General features: G+C 46.3%; 1 protein-coding gene across 1 annotated transcript; it reads left to right on the top strand.

The window, feature by feature from the left end:
• Positions 1-1,375: 1,375 nt before the first annotated feature.
• On the top strand, positions 1,376-23,679 carry SSPN (sarcospan). The gene is made up of 3 exons (XM_065640662.1): positions 1,376-1,885; positions 14,266-14,352; positions 19,884-23,679. Exons 1-3 carry the CDS (start codon positions 1,376-1,378, stop codon positions 20,247-20,249), a joined length of 963 nt encoding a protein of 320 aa, XP_065496734.1. The 3' UTR covers positions 20,250-23,679.
• Positions 23,680-26,181: the final 2,502 nt, after the last annotated feature.

The raw sequence follows: 26,181 nt of genomic DNA, 5'->3' as shown, positions 1-26,181 counted from the left end.
GCGTTTAAGCACCTACTTACCCCTAAGCTTTTGAGTAATTCCTCTGGCGTGAGCTAAGCATGGGTGTCGTGGCAGCCACTTGCTTCCCACGGACTTCCCGTGCAAGGACGCGTGCAGCGCGGCCTGGCTGAGCCCACGGCAGCCGGCACTGCCACCGGCATGGGACTGCTCACCACTCACCTCTTCTTGCTCCCTCCTGTTCGCAGGCCTGGTGTCATAGAATAGTTTGGGTTGGAAGGGACCTTCACAAGTCATCTAGTCCAGCCCCCCTGCAATGAGCAGGGACCTCTTCAACTAGATCAGGTTGCTCAGAGCCCTGTCCAGCCTGGCCTTGAATGTCTCCAGGGATGGGGCGTCTACCACCTCTCTGGGCAACATGGGCCAGTGTTTCACCACCCACATTGTAAAAAATTTCTTCCTTAATTTCTTTCTTTGGTAGTCACTGCCTAACTCTGCAGACCCCAGTCCTGCTGGCACCTCCTTGGGCAAGCCCCTGGGAAGCCCCACCAGTGTCCAAGAGGACACTCCAGTGCTGGATTCATCTGCAGAACATATTTTAGAGTATTCCAGGGAAAAACAAACAAATAAGCAACACTTCCGTGTACTGTCCCCAAGCACCAGCGTGAGCCAAAGTATGGACAAAGTGCAGTGACCACATGTCCACAATAAGACATCCTTCTCTCGGTTAGGTAACATAAATAATCTTCCTGGCATGGACAACTTGCAGCCCTGGAAACACGCTCAGCAGATGTTCAGCTCCATACGCTACCAGTACCTGCACAGCAGCACCACCCTCATTGCTGGTTCCTGGTCTGCCTCATCATAAAACATGCCTAGCTGTGCTTTTGCAACTTCGGGGAAGAGACAGGATTCCTTTTGGCTCCCCAGGATATTAATTTGAGTTTTTATTTGTGTTAATTTCATACTTCCCATGCACATAGTCAGCTCTCTCCCACTGAGATGTACCCATTCCATCTGATTTAGCCGGTGCATGAAACGTGCCCGTTGTGTGCCTGGTGCTGCGTGGGTGTGCTGAGTTCTGCTCTACGTGCCAGTCATCCCCAGGGGAGCCACAGCGTGATGAGCTCCTACCTGCCTGCTCAGTGCTCACACAGACGCAGGCGCCTGATCGCTCCCGGCTCCCTGCTGAGACAGAGTTCCCTCCTGTTCATCAGCTGGCAATGCAGACTTTCTGCATGCTGCTTGCCTGCCCAGCTCCTCCACGAACACGCACGCACGTGTGTGCTCACAGCGATGCAGCCGTGGCGGCAGATGCGTGCTCAGCCCTGTGTGCACAGCCAAACCCCGTGCAGAGCCGGCGCCTGCACGTTGGCAGTTCGCTACCCCCCTTGAATCCCCCTCTTCTCTGGGCTATATGTGGCATTTCGAAGCTCTGACAATCTGCTCCAAATGTTTTCCATATTTGTTCAGCCTCCTTGATTCAAATACCGGGAACAGCTCAGCCAGCACAAAGCGAAGCTTTGGGGGGCAAAAAAACTCACACTCCCATCAGCGTGCGTACACACACGCACGTGAAAAGCTAAAGTTCATCATCATGGGAAAGAAGGAGGAGAAGAAACCACAGCACAGCACGTCCCCGAATAACCAGAGCCAGACAGGGAAGGCACCTGAAGGGGAGAAAAGCACCGACTCGAGCAAAACACAGGAGCCCGCGATGAAGAGGAAGAAGCAGAAGAAAAGCAAGGGGGATCCCAAAACTGGCCAGGAGGAGGAATCTCACACTTGTTGTGGCTGCCGTTTCCCGCTGCTGTTTGCTTTGTTGCAGCTGGCATTAGGCATCTCTGTAACAGTGCTGGGCTTCCTTATGGCAGGCATCAGTTCTTCTCTGCTAGTCAGAGACACTCCATATTGGGCTGGGATAATTGTAAGCATAAAGTCTGTTTCTCCATACAGTGCCTTTGCCAACATTAATGCAAGCTGCATGACGCTCCACTTTAAACTAACCAACTGCATGCATAACATCATTTGAGTTATGCTAACTATAAATATTCCTGGGATTAAAAGTCTCGGTATACTTTCCCAAGGAAACTGCTCCTGCAGAATAACACAATCTTTCATATTCTTCCCTGAAATATTCAACAGACCCTAGATAAAATACAGGGTTGCTCTTCACTAGATGTATGTATTAGCTTGTGCTTTGCAGTGATCTCCTGCCTGGTGATGCAGAAAAAAAATGTTGATTACTTACGCTGCCTTCTCTCTTTCCCCACCAAACCATAACAATCAGGTTTTTGAAGTGAGAGCATAACTATATAACTTACAACTTTTAGCTGGGTGCTTTGGTAATAGTGAGAGGAGAGAAATGGCTGTCTGTTGAGCTTCCTTGCTGCGCTGTGTCGAAGAACCGCTGTGATTTAACCCCCTTCCTCCCCTCTCCCCAACTTCTCCTCCAGCAGAGGGAGAGACTGCACGTGGCTGTGGGGAGGGGGACGGGGCTGGTGGGTGGGCAACGTGGCAGGGAAAGGGTTCCTGTCCCAGGGCCCGCCGGCGGCTCTCGCCAAGTCACACGCAGTTTCGAGTGACACGCCAGCCTCGCCTCACGGGCTGGCGGGGATGGCGTAAAGGGCAGGGTCCTGCTGGGCATAAATAGGAGGCGCCACTGGTGAGGAAGTCCAGGCTGGTCCCCAGCAGTGGCTGCTCCTGCAGAGGTGGGGAGGAGTTGTGGGGGTCTCGGTGCCGTGTGTGGTCTGGCCCCACTTAGCTGTGTGCTCCGGGACGTGCTGTTTGCCTGTGGAGAGACAGGGTCAGGGGTGATGACCCTGGCATGTGCCATGGATGCAATTCAGTACACAGGTTCTTTTCCCTAGGCAGCAGGCTCTGGGAAAATATATACTGACGTGTTAGCACTGTTTGGGGTGTTCTTAGGCTGTAAAAACTCCCAGCAAATAAATTCATGTTTAGGTACTTAAAGAAAATATTTCTCGATGTGCTAAATTGCTATGGGAGAATCTCCTGTAAATGTAATTCCTTGCTAGTTGAAGCATTATCTGAATACTTCAACTGTTTGGGGTTTGCTGTATTAATCGTGCTTGGTGACCCTCCCAAGAGTGGAAGGAGCAGGGCCTGAGCTCCCAAAGGAAAAGCTCCTCTTACTCATCTTCCCCCTTCTTCTTTCTCTTCCGACTAAAGAGGTATCTAATAGTTTGGTGATGTTTTGTGGGGTGAGAGCCTGACCTTGCTTGGGAGGAGAACTTCCTCCTGGGGTTTTCGCTGTTACAAGCCAGGGGGGAGTATGTGTGATAAAATAGCAGCATGTGACATTTTCACTCCTCTTGTTTATTTTGGGGATTCTGGAGGTCAGATTATGTCTTTTCCAGACAGCACTAGTAGTATCCCAGGTTTGAAATAGCTTTTTCACTAGAAAAAGCTGGGGAAAGAGTGAGCTGGACTGAACTAGCGTATGGCCAGGGATGTGAGAGAAGCCATGAAAGCAGGCCCTGGCCCAGTGTCCAAACAGCATCCATGGGAGACATCCACATATGCCTGATCTCCCTCAGGGAGGCCTGAAATACCACTAAAGTCACTGCTTTCTGAAGATCGAGCTCCAACCTCTCTTGTTTTTATCAGCAGCTGCAGGCAGTAGTGACATCTAGATGCCCATGTGAGGCAAAGCTCAGTCCCTTTCAGAGTTGTCCCCTGAAAAATAGCCAAAATCAGCTCTCAGCCATGGTGGTCGTGTTTTGCACTCACCAGTCAGCCAGGATAACCCCGGAGGAACACACCTCCTGGGACTATGCTGGCTATGGGGGTGAGAGCTTTGTTTTGCTTCATGTTTACAAGCCGCCCTGGTTTTCGGGACCTGTACTCTGTGGCCTGCAGGTACAGAATCATAGGATGTCCTGAGTTGGAAGGGACCCACAAGGATCATCCAATCCAGCTCCTGTCCCTGCACAGGACAACCCCACAGGTCACACCACGTGTCTGAGGGTGTTGTCCAGTCTCTTCTTGAACACTGTCAGGCCTGGGGCCGTGACACCTCCCTGGGGAGCCTGTTCCAGTGCTCCACCACCCTCTGGGGGAAGAACCTTTTCCTAATGTCCAACCTAAACCTCCCCTGGCACATCTTCCTGCCATTCCCTCGGGTTCTGTCATTGGTTGCCAATGTTGGTAGGGACCCGTGGGGATGGGCTACTATACCTATGGTTTGAGTCAGATGGTGACCCTCACCTTGGAGACTTTGGTGTGATGTTGAGCCACCAGCACATTTAAGTGTGCCGTGTGTCCCTAGCTCACAATGGCTTTTGGTGGCCCCCTTGCTTGCCCTTGAGGTGATGGCAGGGACTGTGTGCTAGGGGCACACAGCCAGGCAGGTTTCTGGGGAACCACACTGCTCTCCTGCACCCTCAGCCCAAAGCAGAAGGGAAAGAGGTGTCTGACGCCCACAGAGAGAGTGGTAAGAGTGAAATCAGTGTTAGAAAGGAGAGGTGGAGGTGGCGGTGCAGACCCAGAGCCTCCCAGCAAGAGAGCACATGTAGATCACTCGCCATGGCCAATGTACCACAGGAGTAATGCAAAGCATGTATTTGAGAGGCAAAATGCAGGAGGTATGACATGATGCTGCATTTACTTTGTTCTTGTGCTCTGATGTCTCCATGGAGCGACTTGGTCCTCACTAGGACATCGGATGGAGATGGCCAGGAGCTGCTGAGCTGGAGTTTCTGCGTGTGTGGGTCACAGGCTGCAGCTGGTGAGCTGTGGTGAGGATTGTGCTTAGGACCAACATCCGAAAAGCTGGGGGGGAAGCTGGTCTACAAAGGAGGAACCTTGGCTAGGACATCCTACGTGTGGCTGTCTCTTGGGCTGCTGCGGGAGGCTGCATGGAGGACATATAGGTAGGGGACGGGTGACCCACGTGTTGCTTGAGAACAAATTCTGTGGCAGAAAGTGACTTCCTGAAACTCATTTGTTTGCACAGAAAAGAGCAACAGAACAGAAAGATGTGGCGTAAAATACCAGAGCATATTTGTTTTAGTAGCATCCCACTCAAGTGCTCTTTTTAGAGGACTTGATTAGTATTCAGAATCAAGAACTTAAAAGATCTATTATTGAGACCTTTTTAGCAACATTAGAGATAATGGGTGAAGCTCATTCCTAGTGTTACTCTTTTGGAATTACACCAGGGCTGGATTTGACCCCATGGCTGTTAATGCAGGGTGACAGAAAAATGAAGGAAAATTGCTAATGTGTTAAATAGACTCTGATTGATTGAAAGATTTTTTTTCCTTCTTTATTAGTGGCAAAATGGTGACACGGTTCCTTGCTGAAAATCAAGTGCTTTAGTGCACTACCATGAATGAAAAGGAACATCTTTAGAGAAGCAGGTAGAGTAAAAGGCTACTGAGGAAAACCATGCAAGGCAGTCCGAATTAAACCAGTTCAAACCCTGACTGCCTAGGTTTGTGAGGATAGCACAGATGAGGGATTGGGTTCACCACCCTGTGGAATAGATGTGGCAAACAATCTGCTGTTTGGGAGCAGAGGAGGCCCCCAACACCGAAAGAGTCCCCTCCAAGAGGTATCTGGCACTGACTATTCCCTCCTGCAGCTCCTGAAGAAGGAAACAACACAGCTTGCATTGCATCAGAAGTGTTCCACCATGAAACCAGTTTAAAATCTACTAGTTTGAAATGCATTTCATCCGAAATCTGTGAGGCATTAGTCAGAAACCAAAGGAAAGTTTTATGGACAGGAACCACAGAGCCTATGTGATTTACCACTTCTGCTTCAGCTTCAGCAGCCTATTCCCTGTAAAATGTCTCTCCCACATTGCTAGGGACAGGGAAATAAATGCAACTAAAACAGTGAAGGTGGCATCCATTTCTCCTGCCTGTAGCCATTTGTAGCGAAGGTGTCCAGGTCTGAAGCACCTGCCAGGCTCCTCCATGAAACCTGTCCTGAGCACCCAAAACTGCAGGCTGGACCACGCCAGCAGCCTCTTCCTTCTTGCTGTTTTGAAGGAGTTTGGAAAACTCTTCACCCAGAAGTGCGGGGCTTTATTTTTTCATGTGTCTTGCCACTGACTTGCTGCGTAGCTTTGTGCAAGTTACTTAACCTTGCTAAGACTTTGTTATTTCCCCTGTAAAGTGGGGTTAATAATGGCTATCAGTCACCCCTTGCTTCGAGATCCTTGGATAAAAAGTGTTGGAGAAGCAGTACATATTAATGGTATCCTTTTCACTCTTTTTCATTAGCTTGTGGCCTTTTGACACCCAGAAGAATAAACGATGTATTTCTCCTTGAAAAATTCTGCTCTTAGATTATTTCCACTGTGATTAAAAGTAGAGTATCAGTTTTCACAGGAGAGCTCCCTTTCAGACCCATTTTACAGACTCGGGCAGTTAAGAACGTTACAAAAATACTCATCAGAAATTATAATCCAGGTGTGTATTATTTCTGTCAGAAAGTTATTTAAAATCCATATATATATGGATGTAAATAAAACTGAGATTTTTTAAGTTTTTTTTTTAAAAAAAAATCTGTTTCTCAAGCAGCTCAAGACAGCAACTCTGGCTCCAGCTGTCATTTAGCTTATTACTAAAATTGTCTCAAAAGATCTTCCATGGGCCGAGTCCCCAGCCCAGGAGCTCTGATCCTTCTCGTTGCTTGGAGCCTTCAGGGTCACATCTCCCCAGGTGTTTCCTGGGACCAGATGGTCCCTGAGCTTTACCCAGGGGTTAGCCATGCCTTGTTACCTTTTGGCTGTACCATTCAAGCATTGGCTTATCTGATGTGGTGCTTTGTGGTGTGAAAGGCAGGCAGACTTGCAACTGAAAAAGCAATTTAATTATTCTTCATTTACCCATGGTCAGAACTATTTATGTCTCTTTAAGTTTTCATACATTTTTTTAAAGAACCTTTAAAAAAATTAAGCCAAAACCTTCACCAAAGGAAAAAAATCCTTTACTTTGAGCAGCTCGTAGACAAGAATAGGTGACATAAATGAAGATCTCACCATGGCTGGAAAACCCAGCTGCAAGGGATAGTTTTCAGGAGATGAGGGGCAAGAGCAAGCATGTTGCGAGGCAGCATAAGGGAATGGTGCAGGACAACCCCTCCATACGACAGGGCTGGCTGAGGAGTTTGGCTGGTTTTCATGCTTCGAAGATCTTTTGATGATTAGTACAACATGGGTAGCAAACAGACAGGACTATCTCCCGACGCTGCGTATCCCTATCAGCTGCTGATAATTGAGATGTTTGTTTAACTGCTGTACTTCTGCATGAGAGTCTGACTCAGACAGCGGGTCCTGCCACTGACTCAGCACGTGGTTGTGGGCTGGTAAACCTGAGTGCCAAAATCAACAGTGCTGCCTGCAACAGGCAGCGCTGACCCAGCCTCTGCCTCGGTAGCTTATCAGGGTCTGTGTTGCTTTGGGGCTGGAAGGGCAGGAAGGTGGTGTGACAAGCTCCCAGCAACCCTCTTTGGCTTGTACAGCTCTTGGAAAAGTTGCTCTGGCATCCCCAGTTCCCAGGGAAGCAGCAAGGCTCTTAAAATTAGGCTGGATTTTTGCAATGGAAGAAGATGGTGTCAGAGAGAGGACAGGCATTTGAATTTTCATTCTAAAAATGGGTACAATTATGGTGGTATGTGTAACGGTTAAACAGAAGCTTTGAGAACATTGTTACGAGACAGATGTTGAAAGAATGAAGCATTGTATACAGGTGTCTGGGGAAAAAAAGGACAGTTCTCTGCCATAAAGTGATATAAATTAGAAACTGGGGTTAAGTGCAACCTGATGTTTATCTGTGGTTGGCTAGACCTCTGCTCTTCTGGACCAGAAGGGGTTTGCTGTACGTGTAGCTGTTCCTATAGTGTACGTAGTTCGCCTGGCTCAGTGTAGCAAAACAATCCAAGGGCCACGTTGTCTCTGACAGTTTCCCCACAGATGAGGCTCTGTAGATATTCCCACCTAAAAGCCTTTCTGCAGGTGGTCCCTCACACAATAAAATGAGACAAACCCATATGGGTAAGCCCCTATCAGCCTCCCTTGTCTTTCTCTTTCCGGATCCTCCCACCTGCTGGATGTAACGTTTTTCCATGAGGCCGGATGCTGTGGCTGCATGGTGGTGGCTGTGCCAAACATCAGACAACCACTTTACGTGTGAAGTAACATTTTTATCTTCCTAGAGAGGGTCAATAATTGGAAAGCATCCCCAGCTAGAGCAGAAGGCAACCGACCCCCTTCCATATTGACATGGGGGATGACTGCGTATTTAGAAACCCCTGAAATGTCTTCTCTTTTAAAGTCTGAAAGAAGAGAGGCACTTTCTTGTTAGCCCTGGCCCCTTGCTGGGTTTTTTTTGTTGTTGCTTTTGACAACTTTTCCTCCAGCAATTTCAGAGGTGGCTTTCAGTCAGGTTTTACCTCCTCTACAGCCTTGCTGGGTTTTTAACTTGTTATTAGGGAAGCTGATTTCAATTTTTAATAAAAGGTGACACTTAAAAACTCGTGCTATCAAAGCATCTAATGGAAATCATAGTCATGCAGGCATCCATTTTTTTATACAAGGTAGCTTCAATTAGCCATGGGCAAACATCAAAAAGCTTGAGAGAGGACAGCCTTCAAGAACAGCCTCCAAGTTTAGGTATTTAATTGCACCTTCTCCAAAGTATGTGAAACTCTGGATGGAAAGCAATGAGGTAGGCTGCATGGAATATGCTCTGGTGACGTTTCCAGTGCTTGTTTATTGCTATGTATGTATGCAGCATCAGAGCTGTATTCTTCAGAGCTGTCTGCCATTAAATCGCATCATTTTCTAAGAGTAACTATGCATTGATGCCTGATTAACTGAAATCCACACTTTTATATTGATCAGGTACAAAGTGGAAAACTTTGATGGGAAAAAATGATGAAATAGTTTCAAAGAATGGTTTGAGAAGGTAGCTGCACACCAGAGCTCTATGTGATAGCTGGCCAAGTGCTGATCTAATGCTGATCTCCTCTGTGTTTTAGACCCTTGCTCCAGCTATAGCCTCGAGGGGAAGGAGCTGGGAAAACAGAGTTCCTGGCTGGGTTATGGTTGTGCAAAAACCCTAGGTGAGATTTGGAGAGGAAGATTGTTCAAACAGGTTTCCTCAGGCTAGGTAACCTTATGACTATGGAGATGATGGCTTGCTATAGCTTCATAATAATGGACACAGCTCAAATAATGAGATGTGTTCACGTGGTGCTCTTAGCCACATTACACATAAAAAGAGCGGATGAGCTATAGTATGTCTTTGTGAGTGTTTGCAGCATTTGTCTTGTGTCATGGCATAGACCCAAGGTGCTCCCCTGAACTAGGTTTTTGCCTCCTTCCATCATGTCTTCGTGGGTGTTTCCAGCTCTCCCGCTTTACCAGCTTCACATGCCAGGGTTTCCCAGATGCTCTGGGAAGGAGGCTCTTTGCTGGAGAAAACCAGCTATTCTATAGCAACTCCTGGGCTAAAAGTGTAGCAACAAAAGAAAAACCACTTTCACAAATATACAAGGGAGAGATGCAGACAGATTAGAGCAATCTGTGGTTTTGAAATCTGTTGAAATGAAGCAAACCACATTAATATGTCAACGTGCAATGAAAATGAATGCAAACCACAGCGGAAATTTGTGCCCTATATGTCCATATTCCCCTTCAGTTCTGTACATTACATAACCATCTTCATCACTACCACGGAGTGTCCTTGTGCTGCTCATACACCTTGTGCTGAGTCCTTGCAGAACCAAAAGCAAGTGAGCTGCAGGGAGGTGAGGATGGGGAGAGAGGCTCCCTTGCCCTGAGCCTCATGGTCCTCACTGGTTAGCAATGTCCGTAGGTTTGTCCAAATGCCCTTCTGCATTGCCGCCTGTGGTTGTTCCTGTTGGAGATGACGAGCCTGTTTTTCTCACCCGTGACTCTTTGCAGAAGTGTAATAGGTTTAGTGGAAGGGACAGGGTTGGCTAGCTTGTGATTGATCTTCTTCTTTATTACTTGAGCTCTGGTTTTAAGGTGATCAAGATGTGTAAAAACATGCTCCTTGCAAGTGCTGAATGTGCGTTGTGGTACGGTTGCAGTCTCACTATTGGACCATCTATTTTACAGCAGCATGTGAGGCTCCAAGCTGTGAGAAACACCTAGTTGTGCCAGCCTGTGTGCGTGTACAGGGAGAGTCAGTTTGCCAAAGTCCCCAAGAGCCAAGGACTGCACACACGAGATCTCCATGGGTGCAGAGATTCTCCCAGGTAAATCGACTGGGACTCGCTCCTCAATGAGACTGGGGTCAGGTCCTGCTGAAATCTATGGGATCTTAATTCATTTCTCACAACATCAGGCTCTAGCTCTTTTTAGGGTGGGGGCAACCTAGAAAATGTCCATTCCTATTTGGATTGTGGTTTAAAAAAAATGAATTCTTAAGTCGCTTTTCAGCCCTGAGATGTTTCTGCCCAATGGAAGGAACATCTACTGCTTCCCGCTAAAAAGAAATCATGTTGAAATTTTCTAGAGCATAAGCTTATAAGTTTTTCAGCCAGCTCCAGTAAACAGCTGTTTTTCCTGGATTGTGAACTGGGGGATTTCACTGAGTATACCTTAACCAACACTAAATCTGTACCCTTCCTAAATACATCTGTATTACATTTGAGTCTTTTTCTAGACAGTACTTCTCTAAATTTAAATTATTTCCTTGGATAACCTTTCACATCACCACGTATTTAGCAAAGGGTATGTTAGTCTGTCTGGAAAGTTTTGAAGTATAGAATCTTGAAATAAGCTTGAGTTGAAATTTACTCAGCATAGAAATGCATATTTATAGATTTGCAGAGAACAGTTACAAGCCCTGGTCTAATTAATGACTATTCTACAGCTCTTATAGAATGTATTTTATTTGTATAACAAATGCATATCGATTGGTGGCAAACAAGTGGTAAAGCAAGTTCAATTGCATTTTATGTTGTGTGCTTAGTCAATAAGGTATAGGAAATATATGCTTCACACTGGGATATTGCAATGGCTATTGAAGTGCTAGGACGCAGGATTACCTAATGCTACTTAGCAATCGGCATCAACAGCATCCATAACGTGCCTGCTGTAATGCAGCTGTCTTAGTCACTTAGCAGGTCCTAACGAGTATTTACCACAGGATTTTTATAGTTATTCTATTACATTTCACAGGTATAATTCAAAACCGATCTATTAATAATGTATAAAATAGAAGCATAAAGCTGTTTTCTGTATAAATGTTCCACACTTCGGTTTGCTCCAATGTGTGAATTCACCTTTAAAGAACCGAAATGTAAACCATATCTGGGTCATAATTCTCAGCAACATTATTTTTTACCATCACTTACAAAAATACACCTCTCTGGTTAAAAAAACATGTTGGTATATTGTTATAAAAGAAATACTTAAGCCTTCTGAAATATCCTGGCCAGGACTTGCCAGAATCCTGACCCAGTGTAATCTTTTATAAATACCTCTCTACAAATGTGCCTCTTCAAGTATCCCTGAGTATATTATTTAAATCCTAGAGGAACTTTAGAAAGCACATGCTGGAATGGAAATCCTTTTAAACGATAGTCTTTTGTGTGAGAAGCTTTCTGAAGAGGGAGGTCTGATCCTGCCGCATTTAAAGCCAGCAGGGTTTTTGCAGAAGTTGTGTGAGGCACATGATGGTAGAGAAAAAATTCCACCATCGGAATCCGACTCTGCCCCCGAAATGAATGCAGCTCTGTCGGCCTTCTGTGGGAAAACGGGAACAGGAATGGGACAGCGGGCATAGTCCCATGATGTCTCATGGGAGGAACCTGGAGGCAAATCTGGCCCTTGGTTCATGCCAGTGTAAATTCCCACTGGTGTAGCTAAAGCAAAACAAATCTGATTTATTGCTCATAATGAGATCCTTCAGCACCAGATCCTGAAGATACTTAGGTCTAGGTTTGATGTGAGCAGCCCCTTTGATTTCACATGAATTTGGGGATGTAACGTTGAGTGTATTTAAGCTTTTTTTTTTTTTAGTTCCTGTTGCAAGTTCTTTCCTTCAGTCACTACTGCCACTGAGGGAGTTTATCATTTGGATATTACCAGAGATATGATCTCCTTAAGATTTAAGTTTTATGGGCATGTTAATTGAATTAAAAGATTAATATACAGTGCAAAGCACCAAGGACATAGATGATTAATCCTGAGAAATAAAACCTGGTTGAGTCACAGAGAAGCACTCTAGGGCAAAAAAATCCCCAGCGCTGAAGGACCTTTGACAAGAAAGGTTGTTTTTTCCCCCAACAACACTGTCAGCTATGGCTGTCAACAATAAAAAGGAGAAAACAAATAAATGGGAGGCCATGTGTAAGTCATAGGACTAGAATATAAATACACATGACATAGAAAGAAGTAAATAATACTGACGCTTTCTTTAGAAATGTTCTGAGGCAATACTTCCTATTCATGTTCTACTGCAATGACATGAAATAAAACTTTATGGGAAAAAGTGTTATTAATCACACAGGTTCTTGAGGGACATGACTATCCATGTGTTGAGAGGCACTCTTCCTTTACAGGGCTGCTGTCTAGTGCCTTGCACCAACAATGCAGATATAAAGAAAAATTCGGTATTTTACACATCAGATCATAAAATAAATGGTTTTAACCACTGATGCCTAAAAGGAGAGTTATGGATTTTTCACTGCTGGTCAAGCAGTCCCCTGTGGAGCTGGAAATCTGGATGTGAACAGCACTGCTGTAGTGTGTAGCAAGCAGGCGGGGATGAGGCTGTGAAGGAGCCCCACACTCCTGCAGGCATCTCCATGGAGTAGTTCCACTCCCGAGCAAAGGCAACTTGCACCCAGGGCTGGACCAAGAAGGCAAATCCCACCGCTCTGGGAAAGCAGAAAGCCTCAAATTAATGAGAAGTGTCCAAAACCCCCAAAGGAAGATGAAGAGGGAAAAGAAGTATAGATTCTTGCTGTCATCACTGGGAATTTAATAGCTATCATTTATGATCAAGATGCTCCTAGAAAGGAGGCCAAAGTTTGCTCCCAGCCCTGCATGAAGACAAGCCTTAGCACCTTTGGAAGCACGCTGGCCCATGTCAGCTAAGGTCCCAGCTAAGGCTCATCATACCTGGGCCTTTTTAAAGGTGCGATACGAAGTGGCATTTAAAAATGCCTGCATGCTATAGACTCCCATATTTTTCCAAGGCAACCCAAACACGCATGGATTGCTCGCAGAGTAGCTCCAGCCACCACCAACATCCTCTTCCTTTGCAGCTGAAGTCGGGACTCCTTGTGTGCCCTGATGCAGCCCCAGGCAGCCCTCACCGGGCACTGGGGACATGGTTCCTCTTGTCCTGTCGTGGAGGAAGCTGCCAGAAAGCAGCAATCCGGTTGCAGAGCTGCAGGTCCTATGTTCCTCCTGTGAAGTCTGCTCGCTGGTCCTCCAAAAATGTGGGAGAGGAAGGCACTTGATTGGAGTGCTTAGCACCATGGTGGGGCCAGATAACACTGCTTTAACAAGTAAATCGTATTGATTGGGCTAGCTCCTCAGAGCACGAGCTTCCCTCCTTATGTGGCTGGAAAATGCCTACCAGTGACTATCTGCTCCTGCAAATAAATCTCAGTCTCAGAATTAATAATACAGACAGCTAAATGAATAATAAAGTGCATACATACTTTTCCATTGCTGTTAACCATCAGCAACTACTGCCACAGGGCTAAAATGGAGTCTCAGATTGCAGGGGAGATGTCTTCTTTGGTATGGTGTCCACTCTGGAAGAGGCTGAAAGCCTCTACTCTAAAATGTGCTGCTTCTTATCCAGCAGCAGCTATGATTACTGATTTACAACCTGTACTGGTGACATAAAAACCCTGTCAGCATCCACTGGTATGTAGGATGTTGCTTTTGGGGCTTGCAAGCCCAACTTCATATGCCTTCCGCTCCTTTTTGGTAGTTGGCTACATGGACAAAACCTCAAAACCCAACCTGGAGGCTATTGCTGGGATGTATCTTTGTAGGTCTGATTCAAGAAGTCACTCTGATTAAGTTTTTTGTGCCTTGGTGTCTGTAAAGTGAAAGTTAAAGATCTTTCCTCCTCACAAGTGCATTTACATGTGAGGTTCTTAGATGCATGGCTGTAGCCTCTACTCAAACGACTTACACACTGCTCCTGGAGTTACAGTCCTGCTAACACAGAAAGGTGTTTTGGCTTGAAAAAATATTTTTTTTCTGTGGAGGTGTTTTTTTTGGTTTGTTTGTTTGTTTTTTAAATTTGACACATTTTAAATCTTCCCTTGCAGGTCTGTGTGGTGTCCTTAGTGGGATTTGTTATGCTTTGTATTTCATACCAACCTGATGAGAAGACCTGTGTGCAGTTCACAGTTAAGGTACCTTGACTTTTTAAAAAATGTCTTTTTCTTCTCATGTCGTTAAATGTAATCAGAAAAGTTGATACTGGGGTTATTTTTAAGACCACATGAAAAGAAGTGAAAACGCACCTGAAATGCAAGAATGGTTTTCTGTTATTTTCCAAGCAGCTAAGGAAGAAACTGTAGTCTATAAAGGGGAAACTCTAATAACAAAATTTCAAATCAGAGTAAGACACTTTTTTGTTTGCCATGTTTTATGAATATCAAAGAGATTCAGATCAACAAAGCTGGAATAATTTGGGAAGCGTACAGTGAAAGGTTGGGGGTTACTGATGAAGTAGAGATATGCATAGAGAGCTGGGTGAGAAGTAGGGTGGCATAAAATGGGTCCACCTAAATCAAGTTTTAATTTTGAATGTGATCTAAGAAGCATCTCAGCACCTTCCCAGCAGGTTTGCTCCTCACCATGAAATAAGAAACTGTGTGGGCACAGGCAAATTTAAAAGTATGGCTGGAAATCTCTATCTGCCCACCTTCAGGACAGGGGAGAGAGAGGCTGTTCCTGAGCACCTCAGCACGTGGTGCCTTGTGTCAGGGTCAGGCATTAGTGAACATGGGAAAGTGTTAGCAAACCATGGGGACAGGCATTCTTCAATGAAGCAAATTCCCATCTGAGCATCACAAGAGAGATGCAGAAATCGGGCACCATGCCCCATCTTGGTCCCCAAAACTGTGCTTCATTGACACTGGTCAACGAAGATTAGAAAAGAAAGGCTGAGAATGCTTGTTCCAGACGGGACCTTTTTAACACCATTTTTCTGGTCCGTTTTTCCTTCTTATTGTAATTTTCAGGGCTCTTAATATTTTGCAGACACATAATAACAAAGAAAAATACTGACACAAGCAACACAAAGAAATGGTGATTATTAACTGAGAAAGGCAGAAGGAAATAAAATTCAAGGAGTGGCTTTTCAAATCCAGCATTCATCCTCCCTTAGAAATTAGACCCCGGTGTGTCTTTTGTGCCTCTCTCAAGCTTCTCCTGTACTTACATAAAGAAAAGGAGAAGAAGAACAATTGTTTCTGCCCTTTGATTGCCTTTACATTCTCGCCCTGTCACCTTTACACCCACAAGTAAGCCTTACAGCTGCCCAGGGAGATGCTGGGCTGGGCGGGAGCTGCCACACCAGCCTTTTTATTGCTTGCCCTGCAGCATTAAATTGAACTTGGCATCCAAGCAGGAAGGGAGTCATCTCCCGTTGTGGGAACGGCATGTCGGGCTGGGCAGCTCAGATGTTTCTGCCACCCTTAGCAACACCACCCGCCCTGGCGGTGGGGAACATGAGCCACCGCTCCTGCAAGAAAATAAACATTTCTTAAGTGCTCCCCAGGTGATCATCACCTGGCAGAATTAGAGCTAAAGTCTCCCTTGAAAGACTTCTGGTTCAGTAAATAGCTCATGGACTATTGGCTACCCCAAGCACCCTCCTCTCCAAAATCCACCTTCCCAGTGTTTCCTATTGTGGCATGCCACAAAACTTGATCATTCCCAGGCTGTTCATCTCTCTCGTCCCACGTCCCCACTGGGAGCCATTATCCCAGAGTGCCTCCTCTCCTCACTGCCTCTCCAGATGAACCACTTCTGGCTACAGTGCACATACCTATTTTAAATGAAGTAGGACCTAAGAGTCTCCACCAGGGCTTTGCTCACACAGGACTCATCTAAATCTCCAGTATCACATGTCAGATCTTCAAATCATAGAATCGTAGAATCATAGAATAGTTTGGGTTGGAAGGGACCTTCAAAGGTCATCTAGTCCAAGCCCCTGCCATGAGCAGGGACATCTTCAACTAGATCAGGTTGCACGGAGCCCCGTCCAGCCTGGCCTGGAATGTCTCCAGGGATGGGGCATCTACCACCGCTCTGGGCAACCTGGGCTGGTGTCTCACCACCCTCATTGCAAAAACTTTCCTCCTCATGTCTTGCCTGAAACTCCCTGCGTTTAGTTTAAAACCATTACCCCTTGTTCTGTCATTTTAGCCCCTGCTAAAAAGTCTGTCCCCATCTTTCTTATAGGCCTCTTTTAAGTACTGAAAGACTGTAACAAGGTGTCCCTGGAGCCTTTTCTTCTCCAGGCTGAACAACCCCAACTTTTTCAGCCTGTCCTCACAGCAGAGCTGTTCCAGCCCTCTGATCATTTTTGTGTCCCTCCTCTGGCCCCTCTTTAACTCGTCCATGTATTTCCTGTACTGCGGGCTCCAGAGCTGGATGCAGAAGTCCAGGGGGGGTCTCACCAGAGCAGAGGAGAATATGTCAGTTAAATGTCAGTTAAAGTCTGTCTCTGAACAAAAAAAATCAACATTAGCTATTCAGCAACAAGGCTGAGGATGCAAAATTACAATCACGAGACAGAGCCAAGCAACTTGGGTTGCGAGTGACTCCCTCGAGGTGGGAAATGGGAGGAGACCCGTGCAGTCCTCTCTGCCTCCCTCCCTCTTGACAGCTGCTTCTTTCATTTCACACTTGCATATGCCCTGGATGCTGTTAAAAAAGGAGGTGTTAGAACTGCTTTCAGCAGAAGTCCCTTCCTGAGACTACCGCAGGTATCCGCAGCACCCCGTGCATCTATGAGAAAGGGAGACCACCACCTCTGGGAGGGTGGCTTTGCCTTTTGGGGGGACAATGGCAAGTGCCAGGCTGAATTTGTGCCTGTCCCCATCTCCTTGTCTGCCGGAAGCCTGCTCTGCAGTACTGCAAAGTAGCATGTTATGAGTCTATTTAAAAGGAGAGATCTCCCTTTTTTTTTTAAAAAAAATAAAAAGAGAAAAGGAAAGACCACATCTTGAGATCTCCTGTGGACTTGCTGGGCTATCTGCTAACATTTGACAGATCAGTGTGGTGCTGGTCATGGCACCTCCTAGGGTGGCGTGACACCCTCTACTCCTGCCCACCCAGCCCCAGCAGCCCACGCCGTGACACACGCTGTGGTTCCTGTTCCCTGCACAGGCCGGTGCCTGAGCCACCACCACCTTCAGAAGGGGTCCCCTGGATCCACCTCTGCAAACCCTTCTGGTTTCACCTGTGAGAACTATGAGAAGCCTTTTCCATGAGGAACTCGATCCATCTTAGGTTATTTATTTTTTTTATTTTCTTTTTGGCACAGAGCAAAACTATTGCCAGGAAATATTGCTAAAATGGTCCTTCCTCATATAAGGAGCCCGAAGGAGGATGAGCTGCCATGCTCTGACCTCATCATATGCTGTCTCTCCCCGCTTCCCTTTTCCCCTTCTATTTAAGCAGCAATCACAGTGCCTATCTCTCTGAGGCTGTTAAAAACCAGTTTTCCAGTGGCAAGTTCTGGTTCCTGGGCAGAGCTCACTACGTGGTTGTATTTGCGATGTTGAAGTTGCCTCCAGGTCTGGCATGTGATTAATCTGCTGATGGGATCTCAGCACTCGCTGTCTTATGCTCCCTCACAGGCAGTATTTGCATTTGCCTCACCTTTGGTGTTTGGAAATGTGTTCATTTTCAGCGGCTCACAGGGAGATTCCTCTGCAAACATCTTGTGAGAATAATAAGCTATTTGGAAATTGCCCTATGTCCCCACGCGTCTCTGTTCGCCTCTGAGGACTGAGGGAAGAGCTGCCCATGTATTTAGTGTGTTTCAAAGGGATTCTGAGATTTCCTTCCCTTTAGCTACACAACAGGCAAATTCTTGCTTACCATACCTAGCGTGTAGCTTAGGCTGTGGATTTTGTGCTATTTTGTCCTGACTTTGGATAGAAATTGGCAGCTAAATGAAATACCTGCCAGGGAGGCCCAGGCACACCGTGTATTCTTGGCTTAATATCTCATTTATTAGGGAGGCCTGATTCTGTCTCCTGCTGGTCTGAATCCAGGGTCTTCCAGCCAGTCCATTAGGACTTCTGCATTCCAGAACAACTTTCATCCCTCAGAGAAGAGGAGCAGTTGTCAATATTTTTCCATTTTTCGTTTTCCCCATCAAACACACTTGCACCATATTTTAAAGTAATGTCACAGGCCTACAAGTTACCACATCTTTGTTTGGAGGAGGGCCCATCAGTCAGTAGTGCTTGCTTCTTTATGCTTTATATGAGGAGGTGTCCCCATTTACCAGCTTCACCTTTCCCATGGACCTTTACCTTGAAAGCTGCAGGGGTAAAGTAATTGCGTTTAATAAGAGCCACCCTCATTTTGAAGCTGCCGTTGGTTTAAGGCTGCAGGGGAAATAATTACATTTAATAGTAGCCAAGTCTTGGAAATGAACATCTTTCTGTAAGAATTTGGTGATTTCAAGAAGAAAATGTATATAGTGCTTTAAGATCTGCAATAAGCCCAAATATTTTTTTCCAAGCTGGCAACTGAATAGAAAGATTGATTCACACTCTAGTTATAAGACAAAAAACACCAGGACTGTGAATTTTATTAAGACATACAGACTTGGAGTTTCAAGGTCATAAAAACCACTTTTATATTGATAGTTTGCTTGCAGTATTGAGGTTAAGAGAGAGAAGCTGCTGTTTAAAATAACAGATTCCCAATCGTGCCGTGTGTCTGAAAGATAAGATGCCAAGAAAAATAAATGTTTTTACAGTGCTGAGCAGAACCAAAAATGCTATTTTGGCTAAACACAGGATATGATTTTAATATACATTCACACATGTTTTGTATGCAGCACAGCAACTGCCAGTTCCAGCTACCAAAAGCAAGGAAAGTCCATATGCTTTGGTATCCAAAGGTCTCAGGTGCAACCGGAGGTGAGGAAGGCTCTGAATTGCTGCCAGTTTCCATGTTTGTGGGGGTGGACTCTGCATAGCTACCCTTGAGAAAAGCCACCTTATTGAGGAGGTGAAAAAACAGAGCCTTGTCCTTCTCATGCCGTAGCAGGGGCAGCGCTGGGACGTGAAAGGTGCTTGCTGCTCTCTTATGCCTTTCAAGGACTGCTCCACCTTTATGGGGCAGGTGTTGGAAGGGGATTGATCACTGCCTGATTTGCAAATATAAATCAGATTTTTCGGGGCATGCAAGCCGAGAGCAGGGAATAACACATGAGCAAAGTTTCAAAACCACCTACTTCTCAGCACAGCCTGGGATAATATGTCAGCCCAAGCCTCAGTCTGCTCAGCTCTGCTTCAAGGCAACTGCAGTAATTTATCTCAGCTGATGACTGTAAGTCTAGCCAATGCAGGTACCACACTAGAGGAAGATACTCTCTCCCCCTCTATAAAGCTTCTGGCCTTATAGAGACACAGATTTTTTGGTGCTCTTATCAGGTTGTAAAGATGCAAGGCAATACTCATGTAGATTATGCAAGGCAGAACTAATCGTTCTTGAGACGACCTGCTGAACTTGGCATCACCCAGGATTTATAGCTGCCTTGCAATTTCCAAAACACACAATGTGCAGATAGTCTATTGAATGCATGCATTCCCTGTGAAGTATATGTGGATGCATTCATTCTGCATTCCTCATTCTCTATATAGCTGGAAAAAGAGTATATATAGGTCTTTTTCTTTCTTTCTTTCAGTTGATGTATTTTCTCCTGAGTGCCCTTGCTCTGATTGCCTGTGTTTTGGCAGTGGCTTTTGCTGCACACCATTATTTGCAGATGACAAAATTTACCTGCGATACCATCCTCGAGACCTGCTACTGCAAACTGGACACTGCAGACCCCCTTGGTAGGACCTTCGTCTACCAGGACGCAGCTGACTGTGGCAGCCTCACCAGCGCGCTCAACCTGTACTTACTTCTGCAGATGGTTCTCAATCTGATAGCAGCCTTGGTGTGTCTGTTGGCCTGCTTTGTGATGTGGAAACACAGATATCAGGTCTTTTACGTGGGTGCTCGGTTCTACCCTTTAAACGCTACTGAAGGCCAGCAACAGAAAGTATAGGGTCTGAGCTGGTGGGGGGTTGTAGCCATGGAATGGAAAATGTCAGTGTACTGCCACCATAGACACCATGGATGGATGAATGTTTATAAGGTTTTCGACAAGGACAAGCATTCACACAGTTTTAATTAATATATTTTTCAATAATTTTAAGAGCATTTCATCTAGCTGCTCTTGGTAAAGGTCTCTTGTGAGACTATCTAGAGACTATACAAAGTCCTTAAGATGCAGCTGTACAAATACTCACCAAAGAGGGTCTTTATTAGCCATAGGCAAAATGAGGTCTTAAAACTCACTGGGAACTCATCTGCAGGGCTACAGCAGTTAAGAAATAGGGTCCATTTCCATTGCTAGTATTATAGATATCTATTCTTGCCTTCAGAGAAGCTATACTGATTGCTACCAGATAAAGATCTGGTCGAAACTGCTTAATTATACTTACGCTGACCATGCTTAGGGAATATATTGTCTCTGAGATGCTCTGGGTATAATCCATGCTAACCTGATGGCGATTTAACATACAGAAAAGTAATAAAGGAGGTCAAGACCTCTTCAAATGCAGGCAGAGCCCAACAGCAAAGTGAATATATTGACAACTGCCATATAAAATATACATAGTTTTTTCAGAGTGACTAATGATATAGGTTACCTAATCCAATTACTAATAAACAACAATATGAGCGGGTTGACTAATGGTGATTCAGTGTGCCCTGCTTGAGACTCCAGACAGATTTCTGAAGTATGAGTGCTCAGCACTTTATGAGAAAAGATCAATTTAACAAACTTCCAATTGCACTCCGAAAGTGGAGGACCCTACATCACTAGTCACATTGAAAACTATGTTGACACTGCTGTAATTGCAGGCTCCCAAGCCCAGCGTCTAGCTAGTTCCACCAATTATGCTCCAAGCACAAAAGGCCAAATGCATTTTTGGTGTAACTACTCTGAAGACAATCAGCCTTACACACCAGCAGTGGAGCTGGGCCAACAGCCCTGAAGATATATCCCTGCAACAATGAATGTTGTTTGAATTGGGGTGGGGGGAGGTAAGCAAGAAGAGACTGCCATAGTTTATAGTAATGAGGGCAAGAGAATAATGATTTCTTAATAAGCAGCATAGAATAACAAACCACATTCAAACAGTGCTTTTTCACCATGAAAGCGTGCTTTATGTCATGTTAGCCTTATACCGAGCCTTATGCTAAGACAAGTATGTTGCTTTGACCCTCAGACTGTCATTTCCACTTGCACAGCATGGACTTCTAAACGTAGGAGGGGGTCTGAATCAGCAGGGTTTTGCAGTGCCTGCCGATAGCTGAGCAAGGGCAAGGCAGCTGGTGCTCACGCCCTGCCTTGACTAGGGATTTCCCCATCCCTGCCAGAGCAAGGGTGTTTCTGAGGTGGGGTGGAGCAATCACATGCCAGAAAAACTGCACCACAATCATTAGCAAAGAGGAAGCAAACACAATTTCTATAAGGCTACAAAGAAGCAAAAACTTTCTTTTTCTGCAGCAAAAATAGCCACCAGGGAGTCAAAAACTTAGTCTAGCAAAAGCTAGTTGTCTGAGTAGCTCTAATCCTACCCCAAACTTTTCTTCCATATGGTGATCACACATCATCCCAGGGCTAGACCAGTGTACCTCCAGGGCCAGAAGAGCACAACATAGTTAAGTCTCCTGTGGTCCAGCTAGAGCACTGCTTGCTGTATGTGCTCGAGTTTTTGTTGTGGAAAGTGCCTCTAGAGTAGATACAGTGTCACCAAGGTGCTCTTTGCCAAGCTGCAAGTGAGGAGCTTCAGAGAATGAAAGTTTTTGAGACCAGCTTCCAAAGGGCCTTTTTTAATGCACTTAAAAATAACAGTCACTAGCAAGCGTGGCTGCAGGGCACATTGGCAAGCAAACAATTGCTCATGTGTCGCCACCCATCCAAAGTCCTAAGTCTGGTTCCCAGGCGTGCTTGGAGCAAGCTGAGACAGTGGTGGAGTGCGAGGGCGTGTTGGTGATGTGAGACCTGGCCACTGACATCAGAAGGGCTGTCTGTACGGTGGTCGGAACCAGCCTGTCCCTCCTGACTCCAGAGACCCTCAAGATCACCAAATCCAACCATAACCTAACTCTGGCACTAAACCATGTCCCTAAGAACCTCATCCACATGTGTCTTAAACACCTCCAGGGATGGTGACTCAACCACCTCCCTGGGCAGCCTGTTCCAGTGCTTCACAACTCTTTCTGGGAAGAATGTTTCCTAATATCCAATCTAAACCTCCGCTGGTGCAACTTGAGGCCATTTCCTCTCATCCTATCACTTGTTACTTGGGAGAAGAGACCAACACCCTCCATGCTACAACCTCCTTTCAGGTAGTTGTAGACAGCAATAAGATCTCCACTCAGCCTCCTTTTCTCCAGGCTAAACAGCCCTGGTTCCCTCAGCCGCTCCTCATCAGACATGTTCTAGACCCCATAAGCAGCACGGGTGGACCTGTGCCAGGGCCAGCCTCCCGTATGAGATGGATGTGCAGGAGTAACTCTCACCTGCTGCGCATACTCAGAGGTTGTCTTGCTCTCCATCCCTCGCACGGCTCCAGCTGTCCTCTCTGTCGAAGCATACAGCAGAGGATATACCTGCCTCCCACCTATACGACCCTTGCTGCACCCACTCCTCCCTCCGGCCAAAAGTGTGGGGTCTCCTCTCCGCAAAGACAGCAAGAAGAAGGAGAGGCATGAGGGGAGGCTGAACGACAGCTGAACTTTGGGGATTCTTCCTGCCCTCACCTCCAGGTGCTGGGCCACGATGTCCAGCCAAGCAAGGGGAAGGCTCTGCTGGCAGAGCAGGGCATGCTTCCTACCCTGCCCTTTCCCAAATGTCCTTGTTGTTCAGAAGATAACTCCGTCTGCAGCGCCCCAGTGAAGGCTGCACTGCGTGTGGGCTGGTGGCAGAGAGCTGTTGTGGGAGAGAACCTGGCCAAGCGGCGTTTCCACCCAAGCCGAGCTTTTGTCTCCTTAATCCTTTGACCTCTGTCTCACCCATGTGTTTTCATGCCCTGTCTCCCATCACCTCCCAGGCATTTGGCTCCTGGAGGGCCAGCCCCTGTTAACCGGGGCTGGGCTCACATTGCCTGGCCTCTGCCTACTCATCACTGGGCTTAAATTTGCCGGGACTCCTCTAGAGCACGAAAGATGCGGCAGTGATGATCACGGGGTTGCTGCAGACGCCTTCGGTGTGGCGATGGGGAAGAGAACTGAGGTCTGGGTAGGAGAGTCTGCTCCTGCACCCCGGTACCGGCCACCCTCCACTTCAAGCCACCGCTGCTGGTCACTAATCAGCGCATTGCAGTTTAACCCTTTGCTCTGGAAGAATGCAATAGTAATCATCATATATTCTGTTGGTGTTTTAATGCTTAATGAATAAACATGGGGTATTTTGATCTAGAAAAGACTAACTCTTCTCTTTGTATATCTCAAGAGCATAAAATCAAAACAGAGAGGAGAGACCAGGAAACGGACATGGTAGTGTTTGGAACCAGTTTCCCCCGGGTATGGTTTTACAAAATTTATTTTGCTCGGATCAAGAATTTTGGACGGTATAACTTAAAGGATTTTCACCTACCACAGCACATTGAGACAGCTCCCAGCCTTTCCCCAGTGTCGAAGTCCACACGGACTGCACTGGGAAAAAGCCTGGAACTAAAACACTCAGAAAAGACAGAGATGTTGAAGAAAAGCACATTTTTTTTTAAGTCCTGAAAATGTATTCTCTGGGTGAATTCCACAGACTGGGGTAGTATTAAACCGCTATGGACACACAGAAATTGCAAAGGGCTGCATGTAATTTACTCTCACAAACCCAGGTGTGATTCTCATTTGCACCCTGGCCACTTTACACTGATTTCATAGTGTAAAGGGGTTGTAAAGAAACCATCAGTCATTTTTACACCTACTTTATGGCCATTTTACACAGCTAAAAGGGCCCTTTGTGTAAATGAGAACTCAAGCCCTAGAGAATTTAATAGAGAGGAGATCCTTTCTATAGACTGTGCTAGACCCTCTAATAGGGTCTATTACTGGCATATAACTCTCCGCTGGATTTTATAGCTTGACTTAAAGATCATCAGTCTCGATTAAATTAAGTTCTGCAAAACTTTTCCAAAGGCTGTAACCCCCCGGTGGTATGAGTGCCCCCCACCCTGAGCACATGCAGACAGCGATGGTGTTGCATGGATAGCTGCTTATTTTTTTAAAAGGAGAAGCAGCAGCTACCACTTGCCTCTGGCTCTGAGGCATTTTAATGTTGTGCTATGCAAATACCAGAGTGACAATAACGGCAACGAAAAGGGAACCGAGACGTGGCGCCTTACACAGAGCCAAAATGTCACATTCTCAACCCATCCAGGGGCCGAGGTAGCACCCGCTCCCGAGGAGGGGCTGCAGTTCGCGCCCCTCTCCCTCCCCTCCTGCGGCTGGAAAGGCAGGGGCCGGGAGGCAAAGGGGAAGCACTGCTGGGTCCCAGCTCCTGCTGGGGCTGCCACCAGCCCTCTCCTCCCACCACCGCCTTCACGTGATGGCCATCTGCGCCTCGCCGGCCCGCTCAGATCTGCGTGGGCACCGCTTGGAGCTTTGCCTAAAAAACAGCTCTGCGCAAGAGTGCTGGAAGCTGTAATCAACTTGCAGGATATTTTTCCTTTTTCTAACTTTTTTTTTTTTTTTTTTTTTTTTTTTCTGTGCTACCAGCCAGTGCAATATTTGCTTTTGGGGCCTTTTGAAACAGAAAGCACGCTGCTAGCGTGTGAGAGAAGCCACAGTTCAGGTCCTCTATATTTAGAAAGCCAGGATGTCATACCTCCCCTTGAAATTTTCATAGTCCCCTGCACCCCACCCACCCACACATGTACACATGCTTGCGTCTGGAAAATGTTTTTCGGTCTTAGCAAAGGGTGTTGGCTTAGGGGGATTCAAGGGAGGTGCAGAGGAACAACAGCAGCTCAGTCCCAAACACGAAGCTCGAAGCCTCCTTAAGGCACGGGCCGGCACGGCAGGCAGCGGGGGCCGCTGCTCCCAGACGGGTTCATGCACTGTGTAGAGCTTGGTGCTGCAACTCGGCATATAATATGTATGTAATATGTAATATAAATGTAATGTAATATAAATCCTGAGGCAGGGCTAACTTTTTTCAGGTATATGGAAGCCCTCTGCCATGTCACGTCAAGCAGCGCTGTGCCTTCAGCCAACAACGTCGTCCTGAGCTCATTTCTAGGTGTCTGTGCACAGAGGTTAGCACCTGTAGCAAGGGCTTCAAGAAGATGCATTTTGGTGCCAGCTCACCTCATGTCTCTGCAGTTCTCCCTCCCAGGGATTTTTGCTGTCTTCTCCCCTGCTGCCTTCTGTAATCACTAACCAGTAGCATTTATCATCTGCTAAATTGTCTCTCTAGTCAAATATTATAAATGACAATTGCATCTTCAAAGACTGAGGAACATTTTTCTTTTGGTTTTGATACCCAGTTCCCATGTTCTCGTCCAAGCAAATGGCTGAAATACTCATCGAAACTTCAAACTTTTTGGGGGCAGCTGGGGATTACTTTTTTCATTTTTAAAAAGAAGATATGTGCAATGCATATTTAATTTGTTACCATAATACTTTCCCTTCCCACAAAGCCATCTTTGCAATAGAGTGCAGCTATTAAGCCCCGCTTGGAGTGGCTGACTGCAGAGAGAGCATGGAGCTGAGACCCACCAAAGCTCACGAACGCCTCCCCACTTCACCCAAGTGCGCCCAGGTACTCCTGCCTTGCACAGGTACCTGAGAGCCAGCTGCCCAACGCAAGTGGGAGCCAAGACTGAGCTGGGAGAATAATCTGCACGCTTCTCTATCAGTCAGATGTATTATGAATGACAAGCACTGGGCTGACCTCAAGTGACGTGAGATATAGAGAGTGACAC

Source organism: Caloenas nicobarica, chromosome 1 (genome assembly GCF_036013445.1).
Source record: "Caloenas nicobarica isolate bCalNic1 chromosome 1, bCalNic1.hap1, whole genome shotgun sequence".
Lineage (NCBI taxonomy): Eukaryota > Metazoa > Chordata > Aves > Columbiformes > Columbidae > Caloenas > Caloenas nicobarica.
Note: the sequence above shows the minus strand (reverse complement) of the source record. Positions and strands in the feature narration are given on the sequence as shown.

Coding starts and splice junctions, on each gene's coding strand:
- SSPN (XM_065640662.1), top strand. CDS start 1,376: ATGTGGCATTTCGAAGCTCTGACAATCTGCTCCAAATGTTTTCCATAT. Junction 1,886..14,265: donor CATATTGGGCTGGGATAATT/GTAAGCATAAAG, acceptor CTTCCCTTGCAG/GTCTGTGTGGTGTCCTTAGT. Junction 14,353..19,883: donor GTGTGCAGTTCACAGTTAAG/GTACCTTGACTT, acceptor TCTTTCTTTCAG/TTGATGTATTTTCTCCTGAG.